Here is a 12879-nt window from a genome sequence, read left to right on the forward strand (position 1 = left end):
GTCACTACAGCATGATCAGATTTTATTGATTTTATGTCTATAGTACACACATACAATACCTTGTAACCCAAGATCAGATGTTATCAAAACATATCCCATCAGAAGTTTTAGTAAAACAGCTGCCATATATCTACTATCTAGAAGAATCATGTTCCTTTAAATTTAGCTGGCATTGTAGAAGTTAAATCAGTATCTCCTTCAGAACTGTGAATTATCGTATTAGTTTGGTAATGTAAAACACTTTATGGAATCATATGATTCAGTGAAAATGCCTGTAATAATGCTTTACATCCATGTATGTACATGTACTTGTGTGCATGTACTCATATACAAAAATAATGTAAAATGTATTTGTAGCATAAAGATTCCAACATGCACATTTCTTCTTACAACAACTCTTAAACGTTAAGACCACCTATAACTCTTTATCCTTCTCATCAGTTTTGAAATTCCCAGTATTGAAATAAGGTAACCTGCAACCCATGGCTTGTTGGGGCCACAGCTGGGTTGTCATGTTGCCCAAACTTGGTTTTCCAGAGAGCACAACTGTGCGAATCAGAACAGCCAAAATGAATGGGTTACAACCTGGCAAGTGCCTATTTGCAGGTTTGCTCAGTTAATGTTCATGGCTGGCACCTGCTGCACTGAGCTAGGGCCTCTCTCCAACAGTCCTCAAGATAGCATCAATTTTTATAGAACCAGTGAAGTCATCGCTAACTATTCCTATTAATTATTCCTGCATATATATGGATTGCCCACTACCAGCTTTCCTGTCATATTATGCATTTTAATGTGACTCTTCCTAGTTTTTACTGCTAAATACTCAGTTAACTGTGTTAATAAGGTAATTCTTTCCTTTCCAGAAACTTAATTCTTAATATCACAGTTTTATTGCATTTAATCTCCTGTTGAATAGACTCACATATGTCCTTATGCCATCTGAAAAATTCTCTCAATCCCTGAATTTCAGTTTCATTTATATGATTGCTGACATTTTTTCATTCACGTTTTCCCTTTTTCTGTTCTAATTTCTAATCCAATTCCTTTCTTAAAACCTGCAAATCACCTTTTACCATATAATATCTGGTAACAATAATTTTCTGTCATCCAAAGTGACTGTTTCCAAGTCCACAAGGATTCCTTTCTTAGCAGCAGTTAGCCTTACCAATTTTTATCCTGCACATGCTTATATGTAACAATTGCACAAGCTTTTTTATAATACATTAATTATACATAATGTTTCATATACAGTGGTTGTTTTACTTTATGCTAAGTGGCAACTTCAGTGGTCATGGCCAAAGAAGAATTAACAACTTAATGCTAAGTATGCTAAACCCTTTAGACTCCAATTATTCAGTAGAATGCCTGGTGCTGCAGCAAGGCTGGAGTATTATGGTTGGCCACAGGAAATCAGGTTTCAAATTCTCATTTGGTTATGCAGCACACTGGATAGCTTTCAGCTAATCTTTGCCTTGTTGTCTAACCTCACAGTGCTACTGTTGTACCACTGTGTGGTTGCTTACAATGATAAAAAACAGTCAACGTAGTAATGTTTGCAGTTACTAACAATGAAAAAACCAAACAGTTCAGTGACAAGTCAACAGAACATGAACACCAAACAAAATCATATTAAAAACTAACAACCATTTAGCCTTAAAAGCTGGTTAAAATAAAAATGTTTTCAAGGAACATTTACTTTCATACAAAATGAGGATAAACTTGGTTAGGATGAAGCACACTGAGTTGCTTGTCTCTACTGAAGTATCTGGAGGCAGTGAAATGAGCACTGTCATTGTATGGCCAAGCCTCCCACTATATAACAATGACTATGTCCTCCCACCATTGCTGCTCGAACTTGGCTGGATCATGAAGCATTGCTGGTCAGTTACTTTTTGTTTTGTTACAACCACCAGCAGCTGCCCCACCAGTCCCCTGCCAGCTGTCATCATTCAGCTAAGTAGATCAGCAGCTGTTGATAAGGCAGGAAAGTGGCCACTCGAAGGCTGGTAACAAGGGGGTGGTCTGCAGAAAAGTACACCCAGCCAGGTCTCAAGGAACTTCACCAAAGTCTCAACAATGTCTTGCTAGATTTATCACAGGTTTGGTGAAACCTGACAAGACCTGAAGTGGGCCTTCCAACTGTGGCATCTGCAGATAAGTAGCTGTAGGCAGCACAGCAAGATACATGAATGATACCAATAGTATCACTACTCTGTCCCAGGTGGTGGCTTGTTCAACGTAACAATGCCACTAATGCAGTCCGCCCTCCACTTTCATGGGGTTGAAAGGTGCAGGACACCCACAAAGGTGGAAAAACTCTAGTCCCACCCCAAACCTTAACCCTTAATACTATTGACCATATGTGTACTGCTAGCTGCATTACAATTATCTCTTTCACAATTTGAATACCCTTTAGCTTAAAACAAGACCTGCTGCACCACAGCATGGTCCACTCTGAGCTTGTCCTGTGTTGCATCTTGCATGTCTTGCATGTGGCCACACACCTGGTCCTGAATCTGGCACCCACCCTGCCCTTGTGGGGGGGGGGGGAGACACCTTTCCTATGAAAGTCAAGTTCAACTGTACTTTAATACAATTCCTTTGCCTTGAAAGACCGGCAGTTTTTTAATGACAAGAAAAGTAAATTTCTATGTAAAGACAAACAGGACTTGAAGGGTATGAAGCTGCCATATATCAGCTCAGATCATTGTTCTATCTAGACCAGTACTGTCTACTCTACCAGGTGTTTGTTCTTTTAGGTAAGCACTCTGAACATCCTAAATGCAAAGAGCAAGGGTTATATTACTGGCTCCTCCTAGGTTAAGAGGAGAAAAATATAGTTTGGGGGGGATACCAAATAAAATTATATCTGCACGGTAAGTAAAATGGGCATAATGAAGAAAGAAAGTATTTAGGGACTTATTTAATGCATATTACTACCCAAGACATAACAGCACTTTCACTGCTAATCAAGAAATGATAGTTTTGATAATATTAAAGAACCAAAATAGAGGTAACCAACAAGAAGTCAATCCACTCTGAAGAGTCAAAACAGAATATTGAACAGAGATTATAGACCAGTGGTGGCGAACCTATGGCACGTGTGCCACAGTGGGCATGCAGAGCCTTCTCTGTTGGCACATGAGCCAAGTCGCCCCAGCATCACCCCAGCAGCTGAGCATTGGATAACAGCACACATAGGGGCCATGCACATGCTCAGAAAGGAGTAGCGGCACCAGGCGATGACATCACAAGCTGTAACTCATTAGCTGAGACTCGTCCGAGCTTTCACATGGCCAGTCAGTGTGCTGCCAAGGCTATATATATGTTTGTATCATTGAAAGCTCTGTTATTGTGTTTTTCTTTTAAGACAAAATTTGTTAATGTATGAGTTGTTTTCTCTAAACAAAAACCTCAGTATTCAAGTTTTATTGCAAAGTTGGGACTTTGCAATAAATAAGTGGGTTTTGGGTTGCAGTTTGGGCACTTGGGTCTCTAAAAGGTTCGACATCACTGTTATAGACCCTGAAGACTTCACATATCATTCATTAAACAATTAAAGGACCTAAAGAAGATTGCTCCCAACAAGTTTGCAATCAGAAACATACGGCTAAACCCTGCATGTGACAACATTCTCAAAATTCAAGCAAACAGTAACACTTCAAAAATCCTGTTTTGTAGGAAAACAGAAATACTCAAATAACTTCACTGTAATAAATGTGTGTGTGAAATGCAAGATGTTTTTGCCTTAAAAGTAAATTGTCAAAACACTATGATTGGCTTTTCAGAGGTGTCTTCCCCTGGAAACTGGGCTACAAATCAACAGCATAATGTTCAATAAAAACCAATGCAGAAATTTACTACAAGACACTGCAGGTAATCTACACAGTGAAACCAGTTCAAGATTTCAAATGTGTATCAGGCTTTAAATACTTCTTGAAGACTTGTTTACCCACACTACTGCTGACTTTTAATGGATTAAAATACAGCTCCATTTTATAATAGTCCCATTGTAACATTTCATGTAATTATTTTTTTCACTGCCTGCTTATACTGTTTTTATGAGTGTGTATCTCTGTATTCAGCTCTTAGAATATTAAATGAATAAATTTGAAATACTGGAAAATCAGAAAATATACAAGCTCTTCACCTGACTAATCTTACTGTTGCCTCCCGAACATTATACAACACACTGATGGCAGCAATAAGGTTCTTTCCCCCCACAAAAAAAATGCAATTAGTACAATAGTCCTACTCTAATCAGCAAAGTTTTATGTAACCTATTGTTGCTATATCCCTGAAGAATAAACTATTGATATGTGGGTGATATGGCCCTTGACACAGCACTTCACAACAAAACAAATGACCAACAATACCACATATAGTTTTTAAATGCATAGTTTAAGAAAAATAAACAGATTTTAAAATGTTTAATATTTTGGTATAAAACAGCAGCTTTAGTTACAAATAAGAGTATGCTACAATACTGAGGACTGGCCTGTTTGTGATTTGGTCTGGCTTTGTTTGTATGTGGCATTGTAGCATACTTTTATTGTGATGGGCAGATCAGTTCTGAGCTTTCAACACGATGCTTCAGATTCTTTTATCTGAGTTCAAAAAGGAACTTCAACCCTAAAGCTGGAGATTTATACCCTACAGCAACCATGGAAGGAACTGCAGTGGCTGCTTCTCCAACAATGAAGTAAAGTCTTGAGGCCTGCTTTAAAAAAAAAAAAAAAGAATAACTACCTGTTTCTTAAATGTACGGCTACTCATGATTTTCTCTACTACAGGTCCTTCAGCATCAGCAGATTCCTGAAATGAAATATTCCATGATAGTTATATATAAGGGAAAAATACAAAAATGAAGCAACAAACTATTGTGAGATACCCCTGAAGTCTACATTCCAGGTTCCGCATATAGACTCAGAAGGCACACAACACTTGACTCCAGTATGAGAATGAGCACTATGAACTTTTTCTTTGGCTTAGATTTTAAGAAAATAAAGGCAGGGTTGCATACCCATAAACTGTCATTCTTTGAGTGGTCATGTCTGCATTCACACATATGGCTTTGTGCCTGAGCAGAGCTTATAGTCAGCAAGTGTCCAGAGTTAAGCATTTGTTTTGGCCAGAAATCCCTTCCTTCCTGGTCCCAGGAAGCTTGGGGAGGGACTCCTGCCCAACTCTCAGTTTCTATGGATTTCTGGACCAAGGATGAGGAGGAAGAGGTCCCAACCTGGCCTGGCCTTGAACATCAATGGAGTGTAAGACAGTATCAACTGTAACAGCAAGTGGTAACAGCAAGTGGGGCCAAAGGGTTGTATAAATGCACAGATGACCAATTGAAGAATGACAGTTACAGGAAAGCAACCCTATCTTTCTTCTTTGTGGCCTCTGTGAATCATACATATGGGCAACTAGCTAGCTTACCTTGTGAAGGACAGAGGGGTGCTATTGTCACTGCAGGACAGAGGAGAGGACTGCTCTGCTGAAGGTGCAGTATGCCCTGACATGAATACCCAGTCCGTAGTGTTGGCTGCATGTTGAGAGTATAGCCCATTTAGCTGCTCTGCAGACATCCTGCAAGGGGATCCTGGCAAGTGGATGTGGCCAGTGCTCATATGGAGTGGGCCCTGGGCCTTGTGGTGAGTTGAAGGCCTGACATCTTGTACTTGAGGCAGATGGTGCTGGAGACCCACTTGGACAGTCTTTGTAAACAGAGCAGGTCTCCTTTTTTCTTGTTGCCATAGCAGGCAGCCAGGGTGAGGGGCAGAAAGGTTCAATGTGGCAATAGGGCACTCTCTCAGCTCAGGGGAACAGAACAGGTGGCAGGGGCCTGATGGTTGGGGTTGATGGTTGATCGGGCCTTATGTTTGGGTATAGCCATGGCAACCATCCTTTTTGGGCTCCTCTTTGTCTTTTGTGCCACATGGTGGCCCACAGAGGTGGACAGGCAGTCCTGTCCATTCTTGGAGGCCTCCACCACCTGCAGGGCCTTTTTTCCATAACTCAGCCTTAAACCAAACTGCCTGATCTTTTCACATTTGTTTTGTGAAGGCCTAGCAGTGTGCCCAGGTCTCCACAACATGTTTCTCACCCAGGCAGATAAGGCAAAGGGAGCGTCCACCAGATGGGGGAAAACTGCTATCACAGAAGGCACAGATCTGAAGAGCTGCCACCACCATCGTGCAGATGGGAGAGAAGTCAGAAAGAAAGGGAAGGAGGCAAGAGATCATGGATAATTCAGGAAGGAGCAGTGGATAGTAAAATGGGTAGAAAATACTATTTTTGGTAAGTTTTTATTTTTTATTTTAGAAAAGAGTGGGAAAATGTGTTTTTGAAAAGAGTGACAGGAGATATATCTTGGATAAGGGAAGAGAAGGCAGTAAGAAAAAGTACTTAAAATACCTGAAGGAGAGAGAGTGAAGCAATTCCTAATCTAGCCATGATTGCAGTAAAAAAAAAAAAAAAAGAACAGAGGAGATAGGCAGGAGTTTCTCCCCAGGCTTCCTGGGAACAAGCAGCAGAGGAGGGCCTTCCACCTGAACTGAATACTTAGCTATAGAAGCTTCCAGACAATAGGGGCAAAGCCCATGTGTGTGATGCACAGAGACCACAAAAAAGAACTAGTTGTTCTTTCCACTTTGCTGCTACAGAGCAGGAGCAGCAGGTGGAACATAGAATTCCTGTTTTTTTTCCTTGCTCATTCTTTCTCCTTCTCCACCTACATATGAAATCCTCGCAAGTCAACATACATAATCTAAGAAAAGTAATTTTCCTAGGCCATCAGACTTCCCAAGATCCCTATGCACATAGCTGCAGCAGTGTTTCACACAGTGAGAATGAAGGAGAGGAAAGCATCAAGAAGGAAAGAAGCCAATAGAGCTACCACATAAAGAAAGTTGGAAGTTCATGAGCCGAATTTTCAGAGAGGCTTCAATTACATGCTTCATTTTGAACTTTGGAATTCTTTTTCTGAGCACTTCCACTTTTGCTGTAATGCTGGAGCCAATCCAAGTAGAATTCAGGGCTGTTTACTCATTTCTAAAAGCAATGAGAGGTTAATGCACCTGTCCTTCATAAAAGTCCAGTCTGTTCAACCTTTCCAAGGTTGAGCAGGGGGAGGATGACCAAAGTGGACCAAGTGCCCTCATATCTTGTTTGTAAGCTTTCAGCAGTATCTTTCTGGCCACTGTTGGAAAGAGAATTCTAGGTGTGATGGATCTACGATCTGATCCAGAAGGTATTTCTGTTCTCATGGCATGTTGTTGTTCATTCAGTAACAATGATCCTTTTCATTTTGCAGAACAGTGAAATGCTTTAAAACTGAAACTGGTCAGAAAACCTTTATGACAATGCAATATTGATTTCCCCATCCACTTAACTTCTCTTGGAGATATTTAAATTTAACTCCAAGTTTCATAAAGGACATTTAAGCAAGCTTAAAATATGATTTCCTAAATGATTACTTAAGTGTACTACACTTTCAGCAATGATTTTCCAAATTAGTTAAGTGATGCAGTGATATTAAAAGACCACTACAAAAAAATATTGTTACAGGAGTCATTTCACATTATCATCTTTCATTTTATCCACCCTCTTTTATCCATCATTTGCATTGCACAGAAAATAAAGCATACTCTGCTGGTTACTACAAGACAGTAATTTCATAAAGGGTTCTTATAGTGCCTGACAGCAGGAGACAAGCTTGAATGGTTTATTAAGTCATAGAAGCCAGACCACTGAATTCACAGAGGTAAATTCAGTTTCTTTGGAGCCTAGTTTCAGGGTTTTCAACAGAGACCATTAATTTCACTAAATTGTGTTAAATTACATATTGTAGGCTTGTAAAGACAACCTGAATGAACACAGCCTTTAAGAACCAAAACAACTAATTTCCTTTGGCATGTTGAGCCAAGCTGAGATGGAAGTCACTTAGAAGGAAAGCAGTTCTAATTTTTTACAGTCTAAGTTATAACATTCAGTGTACCCCTCTGCTTGAAGAACATAAATATGAACAGACCTGTTGCTCAGACTGAGAAGTATTTGAAGGGGAATTTCTTCCAGCATCTGCATCATCAACTTCTTCATCAGAAATCTTGAACTCAAGGTCTTCTGTATAGCGTTTCCTCTTCACCTGTCTGCTCGAACGCCTCTTCTGCAAAATAAAATGTTAATCTTTTGTGTAAGTTTCCATTCTGCTGATTAACACTGGTACAGTCCTCAGAAGAAAAGACCATTCCCCCTCTGAAAGTAAGGCAGACGCAAGGATATTTAAAAAAAAAAAAACCTTGTCACGTAAGAAGGTGCTGTACCTTTTGTTCTGAATGGAAAATAATTCTGCTTCTCATTATACAATATAATTAAAAACCTGTTAGTAAACCATATCAGTGTAGAGAAAATCCATGTGAGATGCTACACTAAGACTAGGAAGAGCCACAACACTCTTTAGAGAGTCCTACATATTGATCCTAGAGAAGAATAGAAATTATGGGCCCCCAGGCTAGAACCTGTCCATGGAACTTTCTCATCTTGATGTTAAAATGAGCCAGTTATTTAACCTGTAGGGTTGAAGAAGCAAAAAGAAAGAAAGAAAGAAAGAAAGAAAGAAAGAAAGAAAGAAAGAAAAGATAATCACTGCAGTAACATGATGTGCTGAACTAGATGGAACATAAAACTACTTTGTGGAGGAAAGAACAGCCTGAGCACAGGATGGCCTAATCTCTGAGGAGTATCAAGAATGAGTGGCCATGTCAAAGAATGAGAGTATGCTTGTTCTGTGAGCCGAGCTACAAGTATCAAAAAAGAAGGCCAAGTTCAAAGTGAGGAGGTTTACTGTTCCAAGGTTTACTGTTGCCATTGGTTCAAATGGTTTTAACCATTACTTGCACCAAGACTACAGATAAGCTTCATGCTGGAACCCAGGAAGTAATCAGTAGATTAGACTGGAGGCCTTTCTTTTTAACTGTCTGCAACAACTTGCTTTATCCTATTATTTGTTTCCAGTGCATTGAAAGCTTTTGAAATAACATTTCACGTTGACTGACATGTTCAGCTTGTTCTTGTCATGACGACTGTCTGCAAATCCTGAGTGAATCAGATTGGGCTAAAAGTGTGACTGCTTGGGAGCTGGGCAAGGATTTTTCTTTGACTGCAGGATGTTTTAACCTGAACCCACTTACTATATATGTAAGTAGGTGTGTCCCCTTTTGGATGCACACTTTAATGTGATGCGGGGGTATGAGAATGTCAGAGAAGCCCAGAGTAATGCCACCAGGAGGCCAGACTACTGTCTCATTAGGCTGGTCTCTTAGCAGGGTCATGCAAAGAGGAATGGTCAAAACAGAGATACCATACTGGGAGATATCAACCTGCTTTTGGGGCAATGGCTACATCAGCAGAAGAGACTGAATATTTGTAATGGTGATGGGGCAGAAAAACTTCTGATGAACAGCTACTGGGCAGCAGCAGTAGTTGCAGGCAAGATGAGATTCCAAGTCACAAGATACTCAACCAGCTACCTGGGAAGAGCAAAGGATAAGTATGAATAACAGTGTTATTATGGATGCAACTAGATCAGAGTTGAAAAGAAGTTTAGTGGCTGACATGTAGAGAGGTGAAAGTCCAATGCTGCACAACACATACAAATGGAACAAACAGATAAAATTAAAACACTGGACATGAGAAGCATGAATCAAGCCAACTGGAAACCATAAAGCAATAAATGGAACCATTAAAAATCTCTCTTCTTGATGTGATCCAACTAAAATGGACTGGAATGGGACATTTTTAGTCAGCACGGCAGATTTTTTTCTCCTACGGAAATGACGAACTCAGAAAAATGGAATTGTTTGAATTCTGAGGCAAGACACAGCACAGGCAGCAAGGGGCTATAATGCAAAGTCTGACCAAATCATATCAATTAGAATTCATGGAAAACCTATCAATGTAACCACTGTTTAAGTCTATGCTCCAACCATAAATGTTGAAAAAATAGAATAGTTTATGCAGGTGTTCAAGAAGAAATTGGTACACTCAGAACAAAGCATGCTGACTGGAACATAAAAGTAGGAGGCAAAGTAGAATCAAATGTTGTAAGACACTGTGAAACCAACAATCTGTTTATCAAAATATAACTTAAATAATATTCCTGAGTCCAGATAAAGAACAGATTTGCATTAATGAACACAGGTGACCATGAGCCAGAAAAACTGTGGACTGAAAGCAGTGATACTAGTAGGAGAGAATGCAAAAAGACCAAAACAAGCAAACAAATAAAATCCTGTAGCAACAGGAAAGAAAACGTCCAGACAGAAGAAACACTCACAAATGTTAAGAAAGGGCAAGAATCAAAACCACAAGGTGACAAAAATAGGGTCAAAATCCTGAATGAAACTTTTCAGCAACTACCATGTAGAGACAAAAACTACTACAGAAACCAGTGTAAAGAAACAAAAAAGAACAAGAGAAGAGGAAAAACAAGAGATCTCTTCCAGAAGATCCAAAAAATCAAAGCAAAATTGAAACCTAGATTAGAAATGCTAAAAGATAAACAGGGGAACATACTATCTGACTAAGATAGAATGAGGAGAAGGTGGAAAGGATATACAGGAGAGATTTAAAATGACAGACTCCTTCATAGAGGAATCTTATGAGTACAGCAACCATAGAACCATGCAGGCAAAGTGATGTTCAAGGTGTGGAAACAAATAACATTATCCCATATGGAAAGAGAAATGCCTGATTTTCAAGCTGGATACTGAAAGGGAATAAGCACTCAAGATCACAAATATATATCGGTTACTAGAGCATACCAAAGCATTTCAGGAAAAGATCAACCTACGCTTTCCCTGGGTTATGAACATCTGAGTTACAAACAGCCCATGCTTATGAAATTGATTATAACCCATAAAGTTGATTAAATTTAAATATTTGCATTAAAGCCCTACTGCAGGAAATCATCATCACCATAGGAGGAGGGAGGAAGTAGAAGAGGAGAGAAGAAGGGCTTCCAAGGCAGGTCTTCCTGCCCCACCCACCTCAAGAGGAAAATCTCTCCACCATTTCCTGTTGCAAAGAGGAAACACTGGTGAGGTTGGGGTGGAGGCTAGAGATATTATGAGTTTTCTACCTTCATGGGGGTCCTATGCCCCTAAGACCTGCAAATGTGGAAGGCAGAATATATGTGATCTGACTTGCATACAAATTCAACTTAAGATGAATTTCCATTTTCTCAGGAATGGAACTCATACATAATCCAGGATTGCCTCTAATGTGTGGATGACCAGAGGCTATAGATCAGGGGTGGGCAATTAATTTTCCTATGGGGCCACATGAGAAACTTTGACAGTTGTTAAGGGCCGGACCAATAAACTTACAGCTCTGCTCAATATATATCTCTATAAAAGCAGTAAATGAAACATTACAATGATACAATGAAAATGTGGAGCACAGAACAACACTATTTAATGAATATTCACAAAAACATTAACATTAACATTACACGAAAAGCAATAAATTCAATTTAGCAGATCCTTCAAAATAAAAGCAGTGCAGTTGTATTGCTTGCATCTATATTACAACAATATATATTTGCATTGACTTTTAATTTGCCAGTGACCTCATGCGGGCCAGTCAGGGTCAGCCAACAGGCCGGATGTAGCCCGCGGGCCATACAGTGCCCAGGTCTGCTATAGATGGTCCTGAAATAAATGGATGTTTCTCAGCACATGATCATCCTGATATTTTGGACAAGAAACTACTATTATAACACAATATGGAGTAAAGGGTTTCCTATAGGCAAAGGTATCAGACAAACAGATTTAATCTCCTTATCTCCCTAACTGTACCCTGAATACAGCATAAGGAAAACTGGATTAGGATGAAAGGAAGGTGTGAAAATTGGTGGAAGACACATCAATACTTTATGCAGATGATGGCATAAAGCAGAAATGAATTGAAATGACTTCTGAGGAAAGTGAGAGAAGAAAATGTGAAAACAGTATTGTGTTTGAACTTTAAGAACACAAAAATAATGACTACAGAAGAATTACACAACTTTAATGTCAACAATGAAGAAATTGAAACTGTGAAAGTTTTTACAAACCTTGACACATTCATCAATTCAAAGTGCAGTCAAGAAATTGAAAGAGGACTGAGACTTGGAAAGGCAGCAATGAAGGAACTTGAAAAGATAATAAAGTGTAAGGACATTTCATGGGACACCAACATAGAAACAAAGTGAGTCAGAAGGGGCCATCTAGTCTTGACACCTGACTCTCCACATGTAATCCCCAACATGTTGTTGTCCAATCATTCCTCAAAGACCCTCACTGATGGGGCCTCACCCACCTTCCTTGGAAGCCTATTCCATATCCTAGGAGTCCTAACTGTCAGGAAGTACTTCCTGACATCCAACCTGAAGCCTGGTTCCTTGAGCTACGCCCCATTGAAAAGCACTCTGCCCTCCACTGCAGGGAAAAAACAGGTCACCGTCCTCCTCCACATGTCATCCCCTCACATACCTAAAAGTCGCTAAAATATCCCCTCAGATTCTCCTTTTCTCCAGGCTGAAAAGACCCAGTTCCTTCAACCTCTTCATATGTCCTCCCTCCCAACTTGGCTACCATCATTGTGACCCTGAGCTGAACCAATTCTATGCTTCTTCTATAATGTGGAGCCCAGAAATGGATGCAGTACTCCAGTTGTGGGTGCACCAGAGTCGTGTAGAGTGATATCAACACCTACCCAGATCTGAAAGCCATGCTTGTGGCATGTTCAGCCCGCTGTTGACAAGTACCCCAAGATGTCTTTCACAAGTGCTGCTCTCAAACCCCTTGCCGCAGTGTGTCATTCTATCTGTGACACCTATTCCTG

At 39.9% G+C, this 12879-nt stretch overlaps 1 protein-coding gene across 12 annotated transcripts in view; it reads right to left on the reverse strand.

The window, feature by feature from the left end:
* CHD7 (chromodomain helicase DNA binding protein 7) overlaps positions 1–12879 on the reverse strand; it is a 199346-nt gene that overhangs the window by 52941 nt on the left and 133526 nt on the right. For 11 of the 12 annotated variants that reach the window (XM_044423952.1, XM_044423954.1, XM_044423953.1 and 8 more), the window contains 2 exons: positions 8027–8161; positions 4750–4815 (listed from right to left, as the gene is read on the reverse strand). In XM_044423952.1, the coding sequence (XP_044279887.1) occupies positions 4750–4815; positions 8027–8161 (201 nt within the window). Of the gene's footprint in view, positions 1–4749; positions 4816–8026; positions 8162–12879 lie in introns of those variants that run through there. The other variant, XM_044423956.1, reaches the window with a different exon arrangement.

The sequence above is a fragment of the Varanus komodoensis genome, unplaced genomic scaffold (assembly GCF_004798865.1).
Source record: "Varanus komodoensis strain SLA01 unplaced genomic scaffold, ASM479886v1 scaffold14_1, whole genome shotgun sequence".
NCBI lineage: Eukaryota > Metazoa > Chordata > Lepidosauria > Squamata > Varanidae > Varanus > Varanus komodoensis.